The following is a 27,500-nucleotide window of genomic DNA, read 5'->3' on the forward strand; positions in this document are numbered from 1 at the left end:
TAAAATACATATCTTAGGGTTCATTTTCCTAACATCACCTTATCTGACCTTTTCTGCTTGACTCATACATATACTAGATATTGCAAATAAGGGAAATCATGGGACCTATGTTTCTTTGGGCTTGGCTTACTTCACTGAATAGAATTTTTTCCAAGTCTTTCCATTTCCTAACAAATCTCATGTACTTTTCTGCCCGGGATGGTTTGAACTGTGATCCTCAGACCTCATCCTCCGCAGTAGCTAGGATTACAGGCATGAGCCACTGGCATCTGGCTAAGACTCCTTAAACTTGACATTCAAAAAGGCCCCAGCAGCCCAGCTTACATCATAATCCTAGCTACTATAGAAGCTGAGATTTGGGGATCATGGTTCAGAATCAGCCAAGGCAGATAAATTCATAAGACAAATAACAACAATAAAAAAAAGCTAAGCAGGAGCACAAGGTCCCCAAGTTCAAGCCTCAGTACATACACAAAAAAGCACATACTTCTGTATGGAAATGGAAGCAATCCTCTATAAATATATGTCATTGCATAGAAATTTTATTTGCCTTTGTTTGAAGATTAACCATTTTTCCCCATGCCATGACTTATAATGCATATTGCAACTAGTCCACCAATTTAAAAAAAGAAAACAAATTTGTTCAAAGTACACTATGTACATGTATGGAAATATAGAGAAACCCATTCACAGGAAAAAGAAAGTATGGTCATTCAAAAATAAAGTGACAAAAAATTAGAAAAGCAGCTTCAGAAATTCAAGAGATTAGCTCTGGAGTTTACATGGATCACATATATGCTATAACATGCTTTGACTCTATCCCTCCTGCTTAACTGTGTGATGCTTCCTTTTGCATTTTTCTCTATTCAGTGTGCCACACTGCCTAGCTTCTTTATGTCTTCCATGAACCCTGCGCATACAATTCCAGTTTGAAATGATCTTCCCCAGACTTGACTGGGTTTGCCTGTGTGGGTCTTCAGTTCTTACTTCAAGAGCTGCTAGTTGAGACTTCCTTCACAAAATCTTTTTCTCCTCATCTGGGGTAGTAATCTCCCTGAAAGTTGACATATAATATACATGGGTATCTGATTAACGTCTTTATCCTTTATCAATTCTATGAGAAAACCAGTTCGTTATGCTAAACATAGGCCCAGTACCTAGTACATTGCCTGGAACAGCCTTTATATGATAGGAAATCGTAGGAAGATAGTAAAGAATAGATACCTTGGATATAATATCTTTTAGAAAGTGATTGTGGTGTGGGGTTTTTCCCCTCTCAGAAATAAAGATACCTTAAAGGAATTTGGAAATCTCAGACTACAATTCTGTTTCCTCTTCGATTAAATTACAAAATGAGGAAACGTGAAAATAGCCTAGTTTGAAAGTCCTTTAATTCACTGGACATGAGCAGTTTGGGGAGACCATTTCTGATATGCTAACGTGGTGAGTGGGAAGCCATGTAATACAGGCATCCATGAATATCCAGTACCCATGCATTGGGCTTCCTTGCATTTCTTGTCAGTTGAGCTCCAGTCTGCTCTGGCATTTTCTGGTAATTTGGGGGATTCATTACCTTCCTAGAACTACGTATTCCCTGCAGTTGAATCAACAGTGGGGAAAAAATAGCTCTGGAGCATATCTTCTATATCAAGAAAGGGAAGAAGAATCAACAGTAGCAGTCGCAGAACTCTTGCCTTGATTCTAGAAGCTCTGTTCTTGTGGTACCAGGGCACAGGCACAGAATCTGCAGCTGTGAAATAGAATTTCAGTTATTGAAGAAGGTCTCCAACTTTCTAAGTTCTCCATCCCTCTGCTGCTTAAACATATTCAGTAGGGGTCACTGTGAATTCTCTTCTTATTTTATTTTTTAACTACTGAGATTTGAACTCAGGACTTCACAATCGCTAGGTAAGCACTCTACCCAGCAATACATACTTTCAGCTGTTTTGGTTCTGATTACTTTGGAGATTAGGGTCTCTCACTTTTTCTTCAGGCTGACCTGGTCTATGATCCTCTATTTACACTTCCTGCTATAGCTGGGATACAGCCATGTGCCACCATGCTATGCTTCTCTTTGTATCTTGCATCTGCCCAAATAGACACAGAAGGCAGATCAACCAGTTAGTTACAAAAGAGAACAGTAGAAATGAGATGTTCACGTTCTTCCAGGCATCCCATTCTGTGTAAGTGATTTTCTTAGCAGCATCTCCAGGAGGCACAGGAAAAGACACAGCATCTGCCTTAGAAACCCTGCCATTTTCCCCTTTCTTTCTAATTAGTCCCTCCCCTTTCTTTCCCAAAGCATCCTGGTGAGGAGGGTCATGGGTATGATGAGTGAGGATCCTTGAGCTAAGTTGGGTACCTCTGAAGAACCTTTCAGAGCATGGATGTTATACCACATTTTGTGCCTCCAACTTCTGAACCTGAGAATCATAGTGAACATTGTTACAGAACTGTTTTTCCTTTTCATCATTGCTCATGTAAAAATTACATGTAAACAGCAAGCAAACATCTGTGCTTAAAGTTGGTTAAACACCTGTAGATCCTTATCTATCATACTGCGCCAGAATCAACTCCAAATGGATCAAAGACCCCAAAGTAAAAGCAGACACCCTGAACACATCACAGGAAGGAATTAGAGAAACTCTGGGGCTCCTTGGCTCAGGCTAAAATTTTCTTAATAAAGACTCAGAATCACAACAAATCAAAGAAAGGTTGGACAAATGGGATTGCATGAAACTGCAGAGCTGTTGCATGGCAAGGACATAGCTAGCAAGATCAGTAGAAAGCCCCACGGATTGGTAGAAGATCTTCACTAGCCACACAATGGACAAGGGTCTCATATCTAAAATATACTTAGGACTCAAAAAACTAAATCCCCCAACAACAAATCCTCAAAGAAACAACTGCCCAATTAATAAGTGGGCTAAAGACTTTTAAAGAGAGACTTCTCTGAAGAGGAAATAAGAATGGCCATAGACACATGAAGAAATGTTCAACATCCCTAGCCATAAAAGAAATGCAAATCAAAACAACATTGAGATTCCACCTCACCCAAGTTAGAATGGCTATAATCAAGAACTCTAATAACAACAGATGCTGGAGGGGGTGTGGACAGAAAGGAACCTTACTGCATTGTTGGTGGGAGTGTAAACTTGTTCAACCACTTTGGAAAGCAGTATGGAGGTTCCTCAAAAGACTCCACGTGGAGCTCCCCTATGATCCAGAAATCCCATTTTTGGGATATACTAAACAAGGATATACTAAACCTACTAGCACAACTATGTTTATCGCAGCATTATTCACCATAGCTGAGATAAGGAACTAACCCAGACTCCCCTCAGTAGATGAATAGAAAGGAAATGTAACATATGTGTGTGTGTGTGTGTGTGTGTGTGTATATGTGTGTATATATGTGTATATATATATATATATATATATATATATATATATATTAGACTTCTATGCCTTCATCAGAAAGAATGACACTACCCCATTTGTTAGGAAATGGAAAGACTTAGAAAAAACTATATTAAATGAAGTAAGCCAGGCCCAAAGAAACATAGGTCCCATGGTTTCCCTTATTTGCAATAACTAATATATGTCTAGGACAAGCAGAAAAGGTCAAAAGCTATGTGCATATGACCAGATAAGATATGCTAGGCAAGCTGGGCGCTGGTGGCTCACATCTGTAATCCTAGCTACTCAGGAGGCTGAGATCTGAGGATCACGGTTCAAAGCCAGCCCGGGCAGGAGAGTGCCTGACACTCTTATCTCCAATAAACCACTAGAAAACTGGAAGTGGTGCTGTCGTTCAAAGGGTAGAGCACTCGCCTTGAGCTGAAGAGTGCAGGGACAGTGCCCAGCCCCAGAGTTCAAGCCCCACAACCTACAAAAAAAAAACCCAAAACACAAAAAAGATATGCTAAGCGAAATGAACCTCAAGACAGGCACACAAGAGGTTTTATCTTTGTTGCTGTTGTTTTTAATATAGTTATAATTTACTACGTGATTTTTTTGTTTCTTCTGTATGTTCTTCCCCCATGGTAATAGCCCCTGTTTTCACTGTATTTGTTTCTGGTGTCCTGCATCTTGTATATACATTTTTCTAATTTGGGGAGGGGAAGGGAAATAACAAAATGCTGAAATAAGGGTACAGGTTGACCCATTGTAACAATGAGATGTACAAGACACTATGTTGAAAACAAACTTTACAGCTTGGAGGATGGGGGGTGAAGTTGGGGAGGTGGGGAGTAAAGGGATAGTAGGGGAAAAACAAAGGAGGGGGTAACATGCTCAATAGGAAAAATACTCATTACCTTACTCATGTAACTGTAGTCTCTTTGTACAGTATCTTTACAATATAAAATATATATTAAAATGAAACCATCTGTGATTAAAACATTGATTAACATGAAAAGAATGGCATATAGCTGGCACCTACAAATCTCAACCTCACCCTCTCTGCACCTTCTTGCAGGGAAGAAAAACTGACCTCAGATATTCTTCTGTAAAAGGGAGTCTTTTTTTTAAGCTTCTCCTTCTTGAAAAGATTGATTACTCACCACAGTGAAAGAATCCCCAGAAGCAAAATATAGGTATCACATACTAAGATTCTTTTTCTATCCTTATGAAATAAGGCAAACTTAAGACATTAACTAAAATGTAAATTAGGGAGGAAGAAAGCAATATATTTTACCCTGTTAGAGAAACAGTTGGGCTTCCTACTTCTGTCTTAAGTGAATTCATTCAAGAGGAAATGTAGTCATCTATCACAATGTCCCCCTCTTTACCTTTACTTCTACCCTCTGTCTCAGTTTTTCTACCTCTCGTGTTCTGATTTGGTTCTAGGTAACATCTTCAGCTTGTAAATCAAGCAGAGATTGCTGTGACTGCCACACACTTTCCCTCTGAGTGACAGGTGAGGGTTGGGCTATGAGTGTCCTCATCAGCGTACTGATGATGGGATACTCCTGGAGCATGATGCTCTGATCACTTCATGGCGCTTTCCTCTAGAACATAGTCGCTGGTCACACAAATGTACACCAATCAGCTCTCCCACCAGCAAGACCCCAGTTGCTGAGCTGTGTCTTACACACTTCCGTGAAGCAAACAACAATGCAAGTATCTTGGACATCTGTCTGGGTTCTTCTCAAAAACATGGCACCAAGCTGGGTGCCAGTGGCTCATGCCTACAGTCCTAGTTACTCTGGAGGCTGAGATCTGAGAATCACAGTTTAAAACCAGCCCCGGCAGGAAAGTCTGTGAGACTCAACTCCAGTAAACCGCCAGAAAACCGGAAGTGGCATTGTGGCTCAAGTGGTAGAGTGCTCGCCTTGAGCTGAAGAGCTGAGGGACAGGGCCCGGGCCAAGTTCAAGCCCCACAACCAACAAAACAAACAAACAACAAAAAGACATGTGGCACTTCTTGATGAGACTTCTTAACAGCAGTATGAACTGTCAAAATCCCCATCCTTATCTCTGTCCTTCCTCAAATTATTTCAGGTCTCAGCTCAGCTGATAATATTGAAAAGAGTTATTTAAGTGCTAGAGGTTTAACATGATAAAGTGAAGTCTTGTGTCAGGTTAGCAGCTTCCTCTTTGCCTCTATAATTAAATGTTGTCATCTTGTTTCCTTGAGGTCAGTGTCTGCAGTAACTGCATCTCACCTCAGCCCTGTTGACATTTGGACTGGCTAATTCCTTGTTGTAAGGGCTTGGCCTGTGCGTTGTAGGATGTTGAGCGGCACCCCTGGGTCTCCACCCACTAGTTGCTGTCGGTATCTTCTTCCTCAACTGTGACACCAAAATTCAATCCAGGCTTGGCAATATCTTTTTGGAGGGGGCTTTGGGATGGGGAGGGGACTCGAGTGGTGGGGAGGGGACTCGAGTGGTGGGGAGGGGTTTGGGTGGGGGAAGACTAAGGGAAGAGGGACAATCACCTAGTAAGGAGAGAACCATCACTGACTTACAGGAATTGTAGAATTCTGTCCGAAAAATCACAGCTATACCTCCTTCTTGGAGTGGAGGCTTGATGCCTCCATCTTATAAATTACAGTGGCTAATGTCACAGCTTGTTGAAGACAGTCTCTGGCTTTCTGAAGCTTGCTCTTCTGATAAGAACCCGAAGGTTGCCATGAAATGAATCACTCTGAGGGCTTGCAGAGTGAGGGAGCTCCAGTCCCTGGCTGTTTGCCAGTGTAGGCCAGTGTAAATTACCAGTGCTTGTTGACTTAGCGATTAATTATTAACGATAGGGAAGCTGATGAATTTTTCAGAATTTTCTCCTCCTTGGGTGCATGTCTGACTTTCGATCAGAAGCCTAAGATCGCTTCCTGCTACCCCACATCAAAGCCACAGGCAGTCACCCAGGGCGTTATCTTGTTCCGTGCAGGCTGGCTGCATATGTTGATTCTAAATTTTTTAATCAGCCGTTTTCCAACTCAACTGCATATGTCAGACTGTGGAGACAGAATCCATTAAGCACCATCTGAAACCAGCAGGGGCCTTGTGGCATTGTGATTTGATATTTCTGTGGCAGAATTTCCCAATAAGAAATTACAGGAATACACATTTTGTTGAAATGTCAGTGAAAGGCCTGTAGGATTTAACAGGAGGTGAAACTCCATCAACAATAATAACAATCTCTCTACAGTGCTTCCAAATTTTTTTTAAAAAATTATCAGCCCTTAAATGTCTTGATTTCTTCAAATTTTATACTTTTAGAGCATTGTCTTATTTTTGTCAAATAAAATGGATAGCTGGTCCATTCATCCCTTTAATCCTACACTTAATAATGATGGCCATTACACGTTAGAAGATAAAAGCCCAGAGGATAATTTCTCAATTAAAAAAATACATATATCAATTTAAGAGTAGTGAGAGCTCCCTGTTAAAAACAGGATCAAATATTTATAGGCAATCACTCAACAAATAACATATTGAGCCACCACCACTTTGTATCTGGTACCAGCTGAGCTATTAACCTGAAAATTATTTGGGGTTTGCTTCATGTTAAAACCATTTTACAGTAATGTATTTTTCCACTCATCTAACTTACAATACAACAAGGACCTTGCTGGAAGGCATCATTTTACATAAAAGGGTAGGGTATTGACTTGGTGTGTACATTTGGTATTGCTTTTTATAAACACAGTCCCTGTTGTGAATTTGCTTTTCTTATGAAGATAAATTCCCATTTTAAAGCTGCCTAATTGAGGTTCCTGGATACGTTTTATGTTCCTTTTGAGATTTTTTTACAATAATTTATGAGGGGTAAAAATTTGCTACAAATCTTTTCCTCTGAAGGATTTAAAAAGCATTCTCTTAGCTAAGAAAATTCAGCTCCGAAGCTTTTGTAAGTCTGGAGGGGACCAAAGCAGCAAATGAACTATCTAATTCTAGAGCTGGTTTCACAACACAATAATAGTCTGATATCTAGATTACAAATGAAATTTCACCAGACAAAAAGTCATCTGTCTTTATGGTGGACTACCACTCAAGTGTTTCTCCTCCTGGAAAATTGTTGGTCTGCCTGGAAAATTGCTGGTCCATTAGGAAGAAATTAAATTGCAAGAACCCTAGGGTCATCTTGATTTAAATTTCCTCAGTGCTGGGATATGTATTTCATTCAATATTGTTTTAATTTATGCTGGTTAAAATACTGCTTATTTGGAGGAGACTGCTACTTTCTTTTGTTTCTCTCCTCTAAGCCGAGGTTGTCTTTGTCTTTCACAATGCAGACGTAATTATGTTACACCATGTTGACTTAATTTGAATTGATACAGGAATGGCCACACAGGCCAGGTGAAAATAGAGAATGGAGCAATTCCCAGACATTCAAGATAGATTCTGTATTTCAGCTACTTTACCCAATATCCAGAGCTGTTTTCTTATGGCACAGATAGTAATGTTTATGAAATAGATTAGGACCATATGATCAGTTCCATAGCAAATAAACGACCAATTCTCTACAGTTGATATTCTCCTTCTGCTGAGTCCAGAAGGCATACATTGATACAGCGGAGGTGCAAAATAGAATGCTTCCATCTGCCTTGATCCCTGAGTGGTTGTACATAAGTAAACCATAATCTTATATAAGATTATGTAAGTCCCTCATAATGCATAGAGGGAGTAAGCAAGAAATAAGCTGTTGTCTAAAGCCTCTGAAATTGCAGAATTAAAGCTCAGTGGAATAAATTAACCTCTCTTCGTTAATTCCTTTTCCATTTTAATTTACTTTCTCAATATTTACTTATGTTTTTGGTACAGTACATGATTATCCCTGCTTATGATAGACAATGGATTATTGACCTGGGCTCATTAATTATTGACCTCAACTTGTTGAATGTGGCAAGAACTACATGTTGACATTCAGACAAGTAGATTGAAAACACCATGTGTGTTGGAATAGATGTGATCCTGTGATATCTTTGCTCTCCTCACGCACATATTTATGTTGAAAGCAAGAAGCATTTAAAAGATGCTGTTGTTGTTTTGGTTTTGGTTGGTCGTGGGCCTGAACTCTGGGCCTGGGCGCTATCTCTCAGCTCTTCAGCTCAATGCTAGCGCTCTACCACTTGAGCCACAGTGCCAATTCTGGCTTTTTTTACTTAGGTGGTGCTGAGGAATTGAACCTAGGGCCCATATATACAAGGCAAGCACTCTACCACTGAGCCACCTTCCCAGGACACTAGCTTTTTTGCCTTCTCTTGCCCACAGATAATTTTCAAAGAATGAAAATATATCCACTTGAGTATGGATTTGGAGTTGACAGTTCCTTTGACAGGTCTTAATCAAGGTGAAACTCACCCTGCATAAATGTTTTTGCCTCTGAACAATGGTGATAACCATGGTAGTCACATTTTGAGGGCAGGTAAGAATGAGATAATGACATATGTGGGTAGATTTCTGAATAGACCCAATTTCTACCAGGTATATGTGTAATGATCAGCCGAGGGCTGGAAGAAAAGCACATCTTGTATTTGTGACATGTTGCTCAAATGAAACAGCAGTGCATGTGACAGTTCTCATGCACCTTGGAAATTATACTTCCTTGCCTCAGTTTCAATTGACATGGGAGCTCTGTGATTTATAGATTTAAATGTTTGCCTTAGCTCTTTTACACACACACACACACACACACACACAGTCACTTTTGTGCACATACACATTTATTAAAGCCATTGTGGAAAAAGCTGGCAAATTTTATTTGATTTTGATCTTGTGAGTAACCATTTATCTGGTTATCAATATTTGAATAAAGTTTACTTCTTCAAATAAAGAGTGGACATATTTAGCAAAAGCATTCCATTTTATTTGAAATATTTTAGACATCTTCAGATACTTCTGGACTTCCTATGAAGTACATTTATAAGTTGTTTTCCAACATGACTTGATGCTATTGAAAGAGCAAAATTATTGAATAGCACAAAAAGGTATTTTAATTTCTATAATATATCAAAATCTCCAGAGGATAGAAATTACCTCTAGTTTATTTTCAAGCAAAAAGAGAACAGAACAAAAAGACAAACAAAAAATGCCATTTCTGTCAAATCAGTTGCCTGAACGGAATCTCAGCAATAGTATAAACTAAACTCAGGGCTGAGCATGTGTCTCAGTGCCCAGGGCTTGATCCCCAGAACAAAGAAAGAAAGAAACAAACAAAGAAACAAAGAAAATTTAAATACTAATGGTGGGGCATGGCCCAGTGCTAATTGATGTTCTTACCATGTGGGATGCCACTGGTTCAAGTCCTAGCTCTAAGGAAACAAAACCTATGATAACAAAAATAGTCATTTTTCTTTGCATAATACTTGACTAATTTTTAAACTAACCATACTTGTTTTTGTGAAATAATTTTGATGGTTATCCAGTTATGTGTTTTCCCTGTTCTCACAATACCTGAAGAAAAGCAATTATCTAATGGATATTTTTAAATGGTGACTGTTTCCAGATAGCAAACTCAAGGGGTTTGATGGATTCACCCTCTATTATTCACATAGCTTTCGAAAGCTAATCATTGTCCCTTCTGCCTATTCACATCCAATTTTGTTTATTCATACAGCAAGGCTATGTAAGTTTCAACCAGCTCCATTCATAACTTTGTTTAAACAAAAATTTGAGCCTCTATCAAGTATCAGACATATCATTAAAGGATTAGGGTTGAAACAAATCCTAAGTAGATATTACTGTCTCCATTTCCAATTTAACTATGAAAATATTTTCTGTCACTCAGTGGAGATTTTTTTTCTTTCTGTTGGTCATAGGGCTTGAACTCAGGGCCTGGGCACTGTCCCTGAGCTCTTACACTCAAGGTGAGCATCTACAACTTGAGTCTCAGTGCTACATCCAGTTTTTCTGGTGGCTAATTGGAAACAAGAGTCACATGGACTTTCCTGCCCAGGCTTTGAACTGCAATCATCAGATTTCAGGTTCCTAAGTAGCAAGGATTACAAACATAAATCACTGACACCTGGCTAACACTGGAGATTTTTTTTTTAATGGTTTTTTTTGGCAGTGGAATTTTCTTTTGGGTGGAGGGACTGGGTGCAGTAAGCTTTATTGATGGTCCATTCACAGGTCACAATTAGGGCTCTAAGTCCCTCCCCCTTGGGCAGGGGCCCAGGGTGAGAACAATGAGAGGGGGCCATTCCCTGTGTTGGGGGGCTGAGTAGGGACATGGAGTCCCCAACAGCCTCTCTCTTCCTCTCCAGTTCTTGCCGGAGCGGGTGGTCCAGGGGCTCTTACTCCTTGGAGGTCATGAGGACCAGGAGGTTGATCATTCTGTTACTGTAGCCAAATTCATTGCAGTACCAGGAGATGAGTTTGAGAAAGTGGCCATTGAGAATGATGCCAGCCCCTGGGTGGAAGGTGGGGGAGTGGAAATCACTCTTAAAGTTGCAGGAGACATCTGGTCTGCGATTTAGCCCAGGATGCCCTTGAGTGGCTTCCCGTTCAGGTCAGGGATGACTTTGCCCATGGCCTTGGCATCCCGATGGATTACAGGGATGATACTTTGTGTGGCCCATGACCATCACACTTCCCAGAGGGGATGTCCATCGTCTCCTGGGTGGCCATGATGACCTGGACAGTGGTCATAGAACTTCTATGATGTCAATGTCATTATAGATGACCTTGGCCAGGGGTGCTAAGCAGATGATAGTGCAGGAGGCATTGCTGATCATCTTGAGCGAGTTGTCATACTTTTCATAGTTCACCCCCAATGCAAACATGGGGGCATTAGCCGAAGGGGCAGGGAGGATGACCCTTTGGCACACCACTCTTCAAGTGGGCCCCAGCCTTCTCCATAGTGATGAAGACACTAGTGAACACCACCACGTGCTTGGCACCATCATCACCCTATTTGATGCTGGTGTGATCTTACTCCTGGAGAATGGAGGTGACCTTTCCATTGATGACATGTTTCTTGTTCTCAGCTTTGACCTTGCCATTGAACTTGCCATGGGTGGGGTTGTACTGCAACACATACACCATGTAGTTGAGGTCAATGAATGAGTCATTGATGGAGACAATATCCACATTACCAGAGTTGAAAGCAGTCCTAGTGACCAGGAGCCTCATGTGGCCAAATCCATTCACTCCGACCTTCTCCATCATGTCTCAAGGACACAAACAGCATGCACGAGAGGAGGCAATGTCCAGAGAACCAGAAGGGACAGAGAGCTGGAAAGGTTTGTACCGAATACAACAGACACAAAGCCTTTTCCCTAGAGGCACTTACAGTCTTCCAGAGAACCCTACAGGAAGCAAGTGGTACAGTGTAATGGGATAGTCAATGAATGCATTCCAGATGCTAGGGCTGCTGGGAAGAAATGAGACTTTGACTACTCTGGAAGCAACACTGAGATTGGAACTTGGGTTAATAATTTAGTGTTCAGCAGACAGAGATGACAGCTGAGAGGAGAGCATGCCCAGTGGGGAGGGACGAAGCAAGAATATGTTATATTTGAGAAGTTAGAAGCAGTAGTACAGAATGCCTAGAGCTTAGACAGCAAGACACCTGGGAGGCAAGGGGGAGGAGCACTGGGGAATGAGAACTGGAAAGCTGTGCAGTGGCCAGATGGTGACAGTGATCTACACTTTGATAAGGACTCAGACTCCTCTTGCCAAGGAGAATGGAAAGTTACTAACAAATGTAGAGCAGGATGCAAAACAAAAGACATGTACATACTACCCAATGTGGAAGAAGTAACTCATAGAACTCATAAATGTTAGACCGTGATAGACAATTTGCTCCAGGAAAGTTAGAATGTGTTTTTGACTTTAACTGAGCATCACTATCCCACAATACTGTGAAATTTGGGAAATTATGTAACCACTTAATCACAGTAAAAAAAAAAATGTAGAGCAGGAGAATCACATGAGCAAATGCATGTTCCAGAAAGATGAGCAGACTGCCACACAGGGTATAGTGTTAGTTCCTTGTCTCTCAAAATCATTGCATGCATCAGCATGACTGAAGCCTGGAAGAAAGGTAAATTCTTGGGGCTTATTCCAACACTACTGAATCGAAACTCCCCAAGGGTCAGGTCTAATATTTTTTTTAACATGTTCTCTGGTTGATTGCTATGTGCAGCAAAATTGCAGGACCACTGGATTTTGGTACAGGTTCCCTGTCTTTGCTGCACATTGGGATCACTTGAAGGGTTAAAGTAACCTGGGTGTCTGGTTGGCCTGATATAGTTGGCCTGGCTGCAGCCTGGCCATTGGAATTATCTTTCATTTCTTTCAGGGGCTACTTACATATCAGAGGGAAAGCAAAGCAAAGATCTGTGTGACAGTGGTCTGTAATGGAGATGGTGGTAGCTCAGCTCAGTATTAATCATAATAAGTGGGTTTAAGTTAGATTTAGGAAGTAACCATACAATTACGAAGAGATAAACCAGGCCTAATCCCACACATTCTTGCTGCACAAAGCCCCTACCTCTTGCCTACCCTGGACTTGAACTGCTGCCCACTGTCTTCTTTGAATGGCTTCCATTTCCTTCATTCTTAGAATAGCGAGGAAGATAACTAAGGGGATCCATCCAAAACATACAAATGAAGCAGCTACCTCCTCTAGGCTGGATTAAAACCATACTCTCCGGCCACAATGGTATAAATTAGAGCCATCACATTGTGAATCCCCTTTATGCTAAGTGCCTTGTGGGTACCATTACCTCACTTTATCATAATACACCTCAGCGGTGGCACCATCTCGATTGAAACCTCTGCTCTGCAACATTAGGCTGCAGGTATTGAGAACTTAATCTTACCCAGTGTCTCAGAGCATGAATTTGAGGCCAGGCCTGGCTGTTTCCAGTATGTGGGGCTCTATCCACAAGCCCTTCAGCCTCTCTGGTAGGAAAGGAATGTAAGACTCAGGACACATAAGAGCTCACATAGTGGACTTGCTTGTAATGCCCTATGGGACAGCTTGACGCTATAATCAAGAAGGATTTCTTGGAAAAAGGGCTGAAACCACTCTCTGAATGATGTATCAAGTGGGAAAGGAAAAGAAGAAGATGGGAATTCATTCCAGAAGTTGGGTAGGAACGGAGAATGGCTGTTGAGCCCGGCAGGATCGTAACAGAATGAATTGGCTTTGTGTTTGGGGAATTTTTATGTATTTATTTGCTGCTTGTTCAGAGAATTGCTGTATTTGGAGCTCTTGTGTTATATTTACTGCACTGCCAGAAGCCAGCAAAGACATTAAAACTGGTGACTTAAATACAAGCAATGTTCTGATTGGCTGGCAAAAGCTGAGAGCTAAACCCTACATTTTGCAATCAAGGAGAAACATATCCTTCAGAATAGAAACCTTGACCTACTCAAGGTCTTCTCCTGGAGAGGAAATAAGCATGGCAAATAGTAACGGGAATGAGCTTATTTTACATCTCCTGCAAATGAGGTTATACCTCCTTGGGTGAATTTTCTTTTAAAAAAAATGAAATGTAATTGAATATGAAGGGGACATTAACTCCATGTTTTCCGACAAATAACATTGAAGTAGAGGCCTCAATATAGATTGAGATGGGAGGTACGCAGCAAATTTCATCAGATTCTCCTCCAGGAGTGAGTAATATATACCCACAATGTGTGGAGCTCCACTGTGCGGAGATATTGGCTATTATCATCATTGCAGTATTTCTGAGGTGATTAGATCCTCAGAAAGATTGAATGCCCTGGCCACACCATAAAAAGCAGAAGTAGTGTTAGATCTCATAGTTTCTTCTGATTACCCCCCTGTGCAGAGCCAATGATCTTTAAAATGACAAACTATTTAACCTTGGTCAGTTTGGTTTCTTACCTGAAGGGGAAGTCCTGATCTGCCACACTAAGTGTTGTTTGCCTCTGTTTCTAGAAGGAAGACTATATGTAGACTTTGGAATGACAAGAACTAATGTGTGCTCTGAGTCAAAGCCATGTGACTGCAGGCCAAACTCAGGGCTACTTATCACACCCATGCCCTCTCATTCACTCTGTGGTCAGCACTATGAGAGTGTCACTATTATTTCTACTCCCAGGTAAAAGAGTTGAAAAATATCAAAAGCTAAGGCTCAGAGAGATCCAATAAGTTTTCTGAGGTCACTCAGCTTCACAGTGGAAAGACAAAGATGCACACCTGTACAGTAGAGACAGGCACCAGCCAACCACATCCCATGGCCTCAGCATTAAGAGTGGACAGACAGGAGATAAGAGGAGACGAACTGGAGGTGACATTCAATCCCTGAATGGCATCATATAGCCGTGATTCTAACTTCTGTGTGTTCTTCAGATTAGATCTTGGGCACATGCAACTCCTGGCCAGGAACTGCCCGTGGCCCAGCTGTAAGTGCACCAGGGCAGCTAGCAGTCACCTGAGCAGTTTGCCACAGAAGGAGGATTAAAAAAAAACAAAAACACCGCACAGGGCTAGGAAAGAAAGGAGGGCCATGCCAGCAGAGAGGAGTGCTTTGTGGAGAGGCCCCTCTGCCCTTGTCCACAGATGCTCTTAAAGCCTCACTCTCAGACAGCAGTCTCAGCCCAGGCTCTAGCCGCAAAGCAGACTGGAGACAAAGTGAGCAGACGGAAGTCAATCCAGCTCAGCAGGTGGCTCACACCACAGCTGCTTAAAGGCACCCCTAAATCCATCCCTCAAAGCCCAGAATTAAGGATGCTTTGTCAGGAATGGAACTGCTGAGAGACCAGCATGAATGCAGTCTTTACCTATTTCTGCAGAGAATGGAACTTTCTGGAACATAGCCACTAAGCTGCAAGACATCACACACTGGAAGCTAAAGCCTCACTCCTACCTTGCTCACTGATAATAGTGTGGCTATGGGTAGGTGGCTTTCCTTCTCAGGTCACAGTTAATTAACTCGGTCCTATGGTCAGCCAGTCATTTTGTTCATCTGCCAAGTATTTACTCAGCGCACAGTCTGTATTTGCCATAGTGCAAGGTGCTGGGGATGCAGAAGTGAGCCAAATGACACCTATTCCTGTGGAGCTCACAGTCGGGTATATGAACATCACATAACCCTATGGGGATGTGGGAAGTGACATCTAGGAAGAATGCTAGTCAAGGAAAGGTGCTAGGGGAGCAAGGACCAGGGAAAATGCATGGTGTCTGCAGGGGAGGGATGTGTGTTTGCTGCAGAGCTAAGGGGGCAGAAAAAGAGGTTTCCAGCCAACGAGCAGATGAGGAAGCGTGTGTCATAAGCATGAGGAACAGTGCCAGCAGACACATGTGCAAACGGTTAGCCCTCCCAGAGCTCTTAGTAGAGCATACTGTGACTTCCGAGCCCAGCCGCCCGACGTACCTGAGGTTACTGCATCATCTCCAAGGCTCTTTGCAGCCATATTTCTGGATTGTTTTCATTTTCATCGTGAGGCTAAGGTTGGCTCTTTTACTCTGAGGCTGCGTCCCACAGATCGTTTTAGAAGGAAGAGCAATTATTCGAATCGTCAACATCAAATGGTCTGCCTCTTTCTGTTTACATGTTCTGCATATTTGTGTCACATCTTCCTTTGCTTGGTGGAAAGGTGTTTCCTGGCTGAAATAAGGTTGACTTTAAAAGAGTCAGAGTTGAACCTGTTTTCCTGTCATGGTTATTTGTGTGTACCGGAGAAGAAGCCGGGCATCTTTAAGGAAAACCAGTACCCAAGGATGCTTCCTGAGCACATTGTTGAGGCCAGCTTACCAGGGGAGGCTGAGGCTAAGAAGGCCAGGCCCCCAGGTGATCTCCTCAACCTAGAATTCAGGCAGATTATTCCCAGATAGGTCCTTTACTAAAAGAAGTAAATCTTTTTTTGGGGGGGGGGGTTGGGGTTGGTGTCGGTCATAAGGCTTGAACTCTGGGCCTGGGCGCTGTCTCTCAGCTCTTCAGCTCAAGGCTAGCGCTCTACCACTTGAGCCACAGTGCCACTTCCGATTTTCTGGTGGTTTATTGGAAATACAAGTCTCATGGACTTTCCTGCCCAGGCTGGCTTGGAACCGTAATCCTCGGATCTCAGCCTCCTGAGTATCTAGGATTATAGGTGTGAGCCACTGGCGCCTGACAGAAGTAGACCTATTTGAACAGTAAACTACCTTCGTCACTGGAGAATGGTCTAGGAAAGTACACCCCAATATGTGTTCCTGGGGTATTGGAATAGTCAGATACGTTTTGAAAATGTGGGGCCCTGTGTAAATGCCTTAGTGAAGGATTTCTTACATGTGTCTTGTACCCCAAACCCCAAGTAGTCACAGAGAGAGCCATTTCCAGACTTTGTCTTGCTATAGACCTCATCCTCTCAGTGACTCTTGTAATGGCAGAGCTAACATTTCCTAGAATAGATTTGAGGAGCACTAGTCTAGGCTTCTCAGAGAATCATAGGTCATAAAATCCAAGAGCTTCTCTCAGATGAAGGGACTGTGGGCAGAGAGGGTCTGACTTTGGCCCAAGGTCCCACAGCTAAGGGAAAATCAAACACCAGAACACAGGTTCCTGATATCTATTCCTGTATGTCAAGGCCCCTGCCCTGTTATGGCTTCTTTTTTAAATCACAAAAGGCAAAGAGAAGAGTGAACATCCAGTGAATCCCCACTCTAACACAGGGAGAACCCTAGACACTTTGCTCAACTGTAGGATCTGTTATTTGTACCAGAATTACAATAGGTGCTTGGGTCCAAGTCTCATTGCATTTAATCTTTAGAATATGTGGGGAGAGGCGGTGTACCCTAGCTGTACAGGAAACAGAGTTCGAAAAATTCAGTTGCTGGTTGAATAAGTTGCCAAGATTTAGACCCAGGTCCGTCTAACTTTGCAGGCACAATGAGGAACATTCAAGTTGTCTTTTCAAAAACCACATGTGATCAGAATGTGCAAGGCCCACCAAAGTTTAGACACTTAACAAGGCTGCACCACTAAGGGCTTGGGTAGATAATGGGTATGACTCTACTCTGCCAGATCCAAGTCTGCATCCAAATTGACTGCTCTTCCTCTCTCTATTGGCCTAAAAGTGGAAGGAGAGTCCCATGCCTCAGGCAGTCTTGAACCCAGGGCTCATGTACCACTCCCTGTCTGCACTTATACAATGCTAGACCCAGTTTTTCCAACCCTTTAGGAGAAAATCCCAAGAAGTCATAAGCTTTGCTTGATTGCCAAGGAAGAATATCTGTACTCCTGTGCTTGACCTCTGCCAGTAGGAAGCTAATTTGTCTCCGGAGTTATGGAACCTTCGTGTTCATGTCCATTTTGAACCCTAATGAGCACATTGCCCAGGCATTGCTGTCCACGTGACGTTTGCCCTTCACTTGATTCTCCTGCTGATCTTTCCTTTCCTCAGTGGAAAAGACCAGCATGGTAAACAGAGCCCTGTTTCCATGGAATCTCAACTCTCTGACTTTTCCTTTCCAGCATGAGAAATGATAATTACTTGATTCCTCTTTATAATTTTGGATGTTGTACAGCAGAGTTGTCAGACTCAGCGGCCGATGCTGGCCTTCTTTATCATGCTAGTCTATTTTAAGGAAGTTCAGTTATATTTCCTTTTTAGCCACTCTTCAGATCATTAGCTATTGGGCAGCCAGGTTTGCCTACTGGTCATTCCCACTAATTAAAGTCCAACCAACCAAAGGGACTTGACCTTGGGGATTGTGAGAGACTCTGAGAAGCCAGGGAAATTGTCTGGAGAGGGGAACCTCTGGTCAGTATCAACCCACCTCTTCAGATAACACATCAAGACAGCCCAAACCCCTACATCCACACCAGGAAGGACCACTGTTGAATCTGGCGCTCTCTTCACTGACCCTTTGCCACCCCATCATGGCCCATCAGCCAACACAAATCATTCTAATGACAGCATGGATAACCCCAGGTACCATTTCCCAATGGTTCACGACATACCAAGCTCTGGGTTGAGCATTTTGTATGCATTGTTCATTCACATGACAGTCATAGGTAGCGTTATCTTGAATATTCAGATGAGGAAACCTGAAGCACGGAGAGGCTGAATACTTTGCCCCACAGTTACCGGCAAAGCCACAATAAGGATATATCCATTGCTCATGTGTCTTACTTGTACTGCTACAATCTTCTCAGTTGAAGGCAGCAATTCACAACAACTGACAGGGAGTTCACAGTTCTCAGCCCCTAAGTGGGGCTCTCTGTCAAATTGACTCCTGTCTACAAAGGTTCAAAGTGAGGATTTTGAGTTAATTAACTGTCAGGCCCAATCAGAAAATCAAAACAGGGCACTTAAGGAGGACAAGTAACTCTAGCAGGCAGTATGGAACCAAGAGAATGCCAGCAAACACAGCCTGGGAAAGGAATGGCATGGTACTGAGCACGGGAGATTCTCAGCCTCCACTCGTGGAGTAGAACAGACAACTGGATCTATCATCCTGAGCGACCAGATCTTTCACTACTGAGCCATATTCCCTCTCAGTTTAGTATCGAGAAAATCCACCACAATCCTACCACTACCCAGCTGTAACCTATGTTGGGAAATCTCCAGCTGAAAAGTCATGAGAGGTTACGTTTTCCAATGCAAAACTTGCACTCAGATACAGAAATATCAGCATAGAAATATTACTAAAATGAAGACACAAGTAATATGGCCCCTTAAAATTCCAATGAAGGAACTGAATGAAAATGGAGTGATAGCTCCATCAGTTCAAACCAATAGTAAGAAAGATCAATGATGTTAAAGAAGTATAAGCACCTGATTGAAATTAAGGAAGATACAAATGAATAGCTGGCTGAACTCAGAACTCCAACAAGCAGATGAATATGGAATAAAGTGCAGGATATACAAGAATTCACTAAAGACATGGAAATTCTGAAGAAAAATACCAAGAAGGCCAACATAATGCTGGCCATCAGTTCCAAGTTGAGGCAGAGAATCCTTTGGTTGAAGTGGCTCATAACCTTGACAAGCTATGTAAACTGCAGGCTGCTCCTCCCACTTAGACTCTGTGTGATGTTTGTTTTTAGTGAAATAATTGTGTAAAAGGAGCCAGCACTGATGGTTCACGACTATAATCCTAGCTACGAAGGAGGCTGAGATATGAGGATCATGGTTCAAAGCCAGCCCAGGCAGGAAAGGCTGTGAAACTCTCACCTCCAATAAACCACTAGAAAAACCAGAAGTGGCAGAGTGGCTCAAATGGTAGAGTGCTATTCTCGAGCTGAACTGCTGAGGGATAGCTCCCAGTCCCAGAGTTGAAGCCCCATAACCGACAAAAAAAAATGTGCAAAAGGGAAGTTAGGTGGAGTTAAGTAGAGAATTTCTCAGGATCTTGATTATGCTTATAGGTATTACAAATTTTCAGGAGGGAGCAGACTTTCCTGAACCCAAAATCTTTTTTTTCTTACAAACATATATTAGTTTCTATTTGGGGGGACTCTTTAGAAAAAAAGGCTGGAAAACAGATCCAATATTACTTGGTGTTTGATCTAGGCATCAATAGATGCTAATCCCCATTCTTCTGGCCATACTTGTTCTTGCTAGATTAAAACTTTGTCAAGTCACAGACTGATTTTGTCTTGTTCCTATTTAATCCATTGTTTTGACATTTTGAAATTTTGATGAATGAAATAGTAAGTATTTAAAGGAATGATAGAATGAATGAATGAGTAAAGGTTGTTAAAGGCCTTGCCTTCTTCCCTTATCTGCTATTCCATTTATGTTCTAGGAGGATGGGTAGAAGACCGCAGTGCCTCTGTGGAACTTATTAGGGGGGTTGGTTGTGTTTTTCTTTTCAACTCTACCCTGTGTGATCACCTTGTCTTCCCACAGAATTAGTTCCTGACATTTACTTGGGCTGGCTTGGTGGCTCACAAAATAATCTCTGCTAATCAGGATGTGGGGGTAGGTGGTAAGAACATGGCTTCCCAGCCAGTCAGAAATTCTGGATGCTTCCTTTACAAGGTCATATGACTGTCTCTCTTAACAGCCACCAACGCATATGCTCTGCCTAAAATAATTCTTACCAGGAATTTCACTCAAAACTGGATGTGCTGGTTAGAAGCATGTTTGTTTTGCGGAATATTTCTATGAGCACAGGGTGGAGGTATACAATGATAAGTCATGAGTCTATTGCATTTTGTGAACCAAGCTAATAGTCTTTCTGTGTGCATGTTTGTGCTTTGTGCAGCTGGACAATCCAGATGAGCAGGCAGCCCAGATCAGACGAGAGCTGGATGGACGTCTCCAAATGGCAGACCAAATAGCCAGGGTAAGGAAACTTGGTGAATATTCCTTAGGGACCAAAGTCCCCACCCAGGAAGCATATTGATTACTAAGGGCCTTCAAAAGATATATATGAGATGAGGTCCTTAGCCTCAACCTCTCCCAGAATGGCGCATGCATTTTATTTGCTTAACTGCAGGGAATACCCAAGCTTAGGTCTCTCTCCTACCCTGAGTCCCAAGCTTACATTTCCCCTGTCTACTGGACAATTTTTTGGGGGGGTCTGGTCGTGGGGCCTGAACTCTGGGCCTGGGCGCTGTCCCTCAGCTCTTCAGCTCAAGGCTAAGGCTCTACCACTTGAGCTACTGTACCACTTCCGGCTTTTTTCTGCTTATGTGGTGCTGAGGAATCGAACCCAGGGCCTCAGGCATGCAAGGCAAGTGCTCTACCACTGAGCCACCTTCCCAGCCCCTCTACTGGACATTTATATGAAAACCTTCTCTGGCATTTCAAGTTGAATGTGTTCAAAAACTCTGGCTCGTTATCTGCTTCCTCCCACCTATGTTTACTACCCATGCACCTATTACTGCTCCTCACGTATCTAAACCATAGATGAAACTTCCTAGTCACCAGCAACTTCTTTTCGTCCCTCCCCAAGCTCTACGCTGTATCAGCTTCGTATTCAGCCTTGTTGGCTCAGGGCTGCTCACTGTGGGTTGGAGATCCCTTGGCTGCCTTCCTGTTGCTCATGCTCTGATCCAGGTCCCATTTCCAGCACCCAGAGGTTTCTGTTGTCTCCTACGGGAGATCTCTGGCTCTAATCTCTCCAGCTAGTGTGCATCTTACACTCAATTGTCATTCCAAAACATATCTTACAGCAGAGCTTCAGAATCCTTCCCCAGCCTTGCCCTAGAATAGAACCTGACCTGTTTAGAATGATATTCAACACTCTTATTCAAAAGGCTGTGCCCTCCCATAGTAACCTCATCACTCACAACTTTCCCACCAGATGTCTCTGACCCAGCCGCAGAGAATGCTGCCTTCTGAAGACATCAGGTCCTTTTCAGGCTCAGTGTCTTTGTTCCTGCTGACAGCTCAGCTTGGAAGGGCTTTTCTTTTCCCTCCCACTTAACAAACTCACCCACTCAGCCCTCAGTACCTTCTCTTAAAGCTGATCACACACCTAGACCTTTATTGAGGCAGTTCATTGGGAAGGTGATCATCAGTTTACCTTTCTGCATCTCCCAGGGGGTAGAAGTCTTCTCAAGTTAACATCTTTTCCTGTGGTTGATACGTATAGCTCGGTGTTAGGTTTTTACTATTGTTGCTGTTGCCATTCGTGGTATTATTACTAATACTATTGCCAGTACTCAGTTAAGTTATGACTATGTCCAGCAGGCTAAATGGTTTACATGGACTGGTTCAGTTGATTCCCACAAACAGCCCGCTCAGGACAGTCACTTATCCTCCTTGCTTTAGAAATGGGGAGATGCAAACAAACATGAAGGACACTAACAAAATGCTACCCTGGACCCTTCACTCAGGCACGGGGCTGATGGACTTTCCTTTGATTCAAACCTTGAGCAACTCCCTGCCCTGAAACTCAGTAATTACTATAAGTAATACGTAATGGAATAGTTTAAAAATCGTAAGTAATGCTAAAAATCCATAAAGTTTCATAACTACTACTTCTTGCTAGTTTCTACTGGCCACATGTACAAGTGCGAGAGGAGGGTTGTCAGAAATGGTGGAGATGGTAGGCATGCGGTAAAGCCTCGTGCTGACCCTTCTCCTATGGAGAATGCTGGTCTAGGATATGGATAAGAAAACAAAGGTATTCCAGGAGGCACAAAATTCTCTCTGTGCTCATTCAGTTTTACTGAAATGTTTGCATCTTGGTTGTGTGTGTGTGTGTGTGTATCTTGGTTTATAGTCAAGTAAAGCTGATGGTAACAACAGAACAGCTTACAGACATGGATTTGACCAAAGGTGGTGTATGAAGGATCTTGTGTTTTAAAGCCTCCTTAACGTGGGAATAAATATCAATAGGCTTTTAGAATTTGTTTTAATTCACTGTCTAGATGATTTACTCCTCTTACGTGATTATCCAGAAAATAAAGTTAGTCTGATCTATTCCCCTGATTTATAGGCAACTAGTACATCCCAACAAATAAGGAGTCAACCCATTTAAATAAATTTATATATGCACTTCAAAAACAAGTTCCTGGCATCTTTCTTTTAATTGTTTTGTTTTCCTTGAGGCTTAATACAATCATTTAAATAAGTAATGTTATTTAGCCTAATTTCTAATTTTTTTCAAGTTATATAGATAAGTAATTGGTGCATAATGAGCCAAGATGCTCATCTCTGAACAGTCCAAAGAATTCTTTTTCCTGGTACACACCCGAAATGTTCTGATGCTAAAGATAATATTGTTAACCACACGGAATTAAACTTTCTTGGATAATAAAGTAGACATTCAGACAAGTCTTGGTTAATATTTGCAAAGAATGAGAAATAATTTCAGAGTAAAGGCAGGGTCTCCAATTGCATAGGGTATAGAGCATTTCCATGAGACAGTCTTTCCACTACTGTCTCCTGTTCTCATGAAATTCACTTTCTTTTTCAACAGTGTTCCTTCAAGCCTGGGGCCTCCATGTTACCACTAGTTGGCCCTAGAGTGAACTCTTCACCCAAAGGGAGCCAACTTGTAGTTTCTGGTCATGAGTGACTGAGTTATAAATAGTGTGTTTGATGCTAACAAGACCAATGAATCCCCTCCCTGGGGCTTGTAGACAGCAGGCTTACAAGACTCTGTCTTTCAGTAGTAAGAAGATGCCTGAAACCATGTTTGATTGTTTCATCTGGGGAGGAAAAAAAGCTGATGCATAGAGAGAAACAGAGTCAGGGCCTCCACTGCCATGCCAAGGGCATCCCCATATTCACATACCTGTTTCTAGTTACTGTTCAATTCTCTCTGTGCGACTACTTTTTGTTCACTGTAGTTACATTCTACTTTTCTCTTCACCTAAAGCAGCCAGGCTAATAATCAGGGGAAAAAATGAAAAGAAAATTCATGTACTAAAAATTAAATAAAATTCCAAAGTTCTCATATATTCACTAGCTCATAGAGAGAGACCAAAACAAAGAACCTCTTGCTTCTTTTCTTCTAGCATGCTCTCATTTTTTTCTATGTCCAGCATCACAGTGAATGTTAGTGAGGATGTGCAAATCAACCCATATGGCTGAATATCATCTCCTGTGCATGTTATAACCAGAAATTCCTGGATGCAGATGTCATTCAGCATGCATAATCCACTTTGTTCCTGACTTAAAAGATTGCAAGTGAGAGACACCAACTTGAGGGAGCTTTTGTAAAAGAGATGGCTCTTGGGATCAAGGAGTCCATGGATGAAGTACTACCAGAACCCAGGAAAGAATGAAAACAGGGGGCATGAGAGGGGACCACTTTCTATCCTTGTGTCTCTGTGGGTCATTATCCCTTCTTTCTTGGCAAGCCAACTCTCCCTGCTTCTCAGGTGGGAAGAATGGCTGTCCCATATCTTTGTATGTGTCTGATGTATATAAAAAAGGAATCATTCAGTCAGTCACCTCCACATCTTTTTCCATCTTTTCCTGTTTCTCATTACCCATGTCAAATTCACAGTTCCACAAACTGACCCTTTGATTGGCCTAACTTGATTGAAGGGCCATACCTAGTTGAATGAACCAATCCACTGTGCAGAAAATGGTGAGATTCTTACTGGGCATGTGGATGCTGGAGGTATATCACTTAGAGTGGTACCTAAAAGGTAGCACCATAGATAGGGTATCATTATCAATTGATGTACCTACAAATTATCATTTAGGTAGCGCTTACTATAGGGTAGCTGTTTTTCTCTATATTTTACATTTAATAAACTATACTACTTTCCAACAACCTATGAGAAAGGTGTGATCATTGTCCATTTCCTGGATAAGAAACCTGCAGCAAAGACCTTAAAGACTTGGCCAAGGTCATTCAATGATCAAAAAATGTATTTTTAACTGATATTCCCACAACCATTTCAAGATACTTTCTAAATACAGGCCTTCATGTTCTTCATTGCTCCAATCTGAGGATTCAATATGCCCTTGATTCAGGCTTTCACCTTCCTCTGTGCTGGTCTCTGTCTCATAATCAGTCTGTTATCAAATGTGACAGGCACTGGCAAAGCAATTTCACGTCAACTTTTATTTAGACCTGTGATAGACAATCTGTGGAATTATAATAATTCTCCCCAGTTTAGACAAATCTAAGTGTTTAAGTGATGTAACTGAATTCACTTAGCTACTAAGGAGAAAGCTGGTTCTCTCCTGCCGAGATTCATGCCATTTCTTGTGATTAATTAGCTGAGATGCAAGAACTAATTCCAGGACAGGACTTCTTGCCAGTCTCCTCTTTCTCCCTGATGGATGCCTCTCCAGAGAATAGCATTCTTTCTTCCATTAACATTTTCTATAGTTTCCCTTCCGTGTATGTAGAAGAAAAAAAAAAAAAGAAGTAGCCATGTCAGGCATGGTTTCTGTAATTCCGAATGCTTTCTACTGTACTATCTTTGGAATCTAGAAGAAAGGTTTTCAACTCCCTGATGATTCTAACAGTATCCTTCTTATCATCAAATACTTCTATGAGACAGCATATGGTTGTACTCTTATCCTGAAAGAGAAGGAAGACAAGTATAAGTCATCTTTTCTTCCTCTACCACTCTATACCGTGAGCTGTTAATTCAGTCACACCAACAACCCCCAAATCATCAGACAGACGGCAGCCCAGGAATATCAGACAGACGTGGCCTTTCTGTGAACATCAGTCACATTGCCTTAAAAGTTTCAGGAAGAGATCTGAATTCATTTTTTTTAATCTGGTAGAAAGACTTCTTAATCCCTGTTCAAACAGTTTCTGAATCCTCTCATGTTGATATTAAAGTGTCCCCAAATTCCACCCAGGAATTAACTATAAGTTATTTAAATTGTGTGATCAGAAGTTGACATTGGAGCTTAAAACTGGCAGATTGTGGCATTAGTGCTATGGGGATATTTGCCAGTTCTTTTGGTTATATTTTGGGGCAAAATTCCAAAAGTCTTGAGCTAATTATATAATACAAATAATACAGCTTTTGTGGTCTCAATGGCTTGAAATATCTTTGTTTTGTTTTAAAGCAATCATTTAAATGTGGAATTGCCACTTTGATTCCTATTATATACAAAGCAAAATACTCTCTTAGATTCTGCTTACAAGCACCTATGAGAAATAACATCCAAATACTTCCCTGTCCCATATATTGTCCTTGATCAGAGGAAAATGGAATTCTAAGCCAGTAGAGAATGGTACTGTCCTCTACCTTGCAAACTGATGTTTTTCACCCTGTGTCATGAAGAGACTAAGCATACAGTAGTTTACTTCAATTTGTTACCTATATAAGTGCATGTAGGGAGCATCTGTCTGCCTCTGGTCCCTATCACATAGCAAAGAACTCAGGAAAATGTGAGTTCAAGCAAGAAAGTAACTGCTAGGGAGGTGTTTTGAAGCCCACTCAAATGGCAGGAATCCAAGGGAAGAGAAATCCAAACAGTTCATAGAAGCTCAAGACATAAGAGCAAGTGGATAAAGTAGGTAAACCTGAAAGCTACACTTGAGTCCCACATGCCTTCTGACACCATGAGGCTGACTGGCAAATGGCTACGTTTCTCTCATTTGATGTGCCAACTCCTTCTCATCACTTTTTCTACTTTAGTCTACTCTTAGCTGTCACCCTTGGCAGAGTAGTGCTACAAAAATGAAAAGATATGCCAGGCAATGGTGGCTCATACCTGTAATCCTAGATACTCAGGAGGCTGAGATCTGAAGATAACGGTTCAAAGCCAGCCCGGCAGGAAAGTCCATGAGCTTCTTATTTCCAATAAACCACCAGAAAACCAGAAGTGGTGCTGTGGCTTAAGTGGTAGAATGCTTGCCTTGAGCTGAAGAGCTGAGGGACAGCGCCCAGGCCAAGTTCAAGCCCCATGACCAACAGAGAGAGGGGAGGGAGGGAGAGGGAGGGAGGGAGGGAGGAGAGGTACTGCAATGTCATCAAAGTTCTATTGCCATTTGAGACAAAATAATTCTACCCTGTCATAGTGCAGTTCACATGGGCTATGGAGCAAATCTTGGGTTCATACTCTTTTTAAAAAATAATAATAGGGCTGGGAAGGTGGCTCAGTGGTAGAGCACTTACTTTGCATGCATGAGGCCCTGGGTTCGATTCCTCAGCACCACATAAGCAAAAAGAAAAAAGCCAGAAGTGGCGCTGTGGGTCAAGTCATAGAGCACTAACCTTGAGCTGAAGAGCTGAGGGATAGTGCCCAGGCCCAGAGTTCAGGCTCCACAACCAGACCCAAAAAAAAAAAAAAAGTTTTTTTTTTATTGTGAAAATATGGTACAGAAGGGTTACAATTACATGAGCAAGGTAATGAGTACATTTCTTATCAAGCATTGTCTCCTCCTTTGTTTCCCCTTACCATCCCTTCCTATTCCCCCCTTCCCCCAGTGCCAAAGTTGTAAAGTTCGTTTTTTGACATAACATCTTGTACATCTCATTGTTACAGTAGGTCCACCTGTATCCCTATTTAAACAATTTGTTTTTTCCCTTCCCCTCCCCAAATTATACCAACATCAAGTACATGAAAACAGGGGTTATACCGTGGGGGAGGGACATACAAAGCAACAAAGAAATCGTCTTATAAATGTGTTAGAAACAATAGCAAGAAATACCATTTGAGTCCTTATCTTGGGGTTCATTTCACCTAACATCAACTTGTCTG

At 42.0% G+C, this 27,500-nt stretch overlaps 1 protein-coding gene across 7 annotated transcripts in view; it reads left to right on the forward strand.

The window, feature by feature from the left end:
• Cadps (Ca++-dependent secretion activator) overlaps nucleotides 1-27,500 on the forward strand; it is a 451,304-nt gene that overhangs the window by 177,536 nt on the left and 246,268 nt on the right. For all 7 annotated transcript variants that reach the window (XM_013010381.1, XM_013010385.1, XM_013010383.1 and 4 more), the window contains exon 4: nucleotides 20,623-20,703. In XM_013010381.1, coding sequence (XP_012865835.1) covers nucleotides 20,623-20,703 — 81 coding nt within the window. The remainder of the gene's footprint in view (nucleotides 1-20,622; nucleotides 20,704-27,500) is intronic.

This window comes from Dipodomys ordii, unplaced genomic scaffold (genome assembly GCF_000151885.1).
Source record: "Dipodomys ordii isolate 6190 unplaced genomic scaffold, Dord_2.0 Scaffold12, whole genome shotgun sequence".
In the NCBI taxonomy this organism is placed as follows: domain Eukaryota; kingdom Metazoa; phylum Chordata; class Mammalia; order Rodentia; family Heteromyidae; genus Dipodomys; species Dipodomys ordii.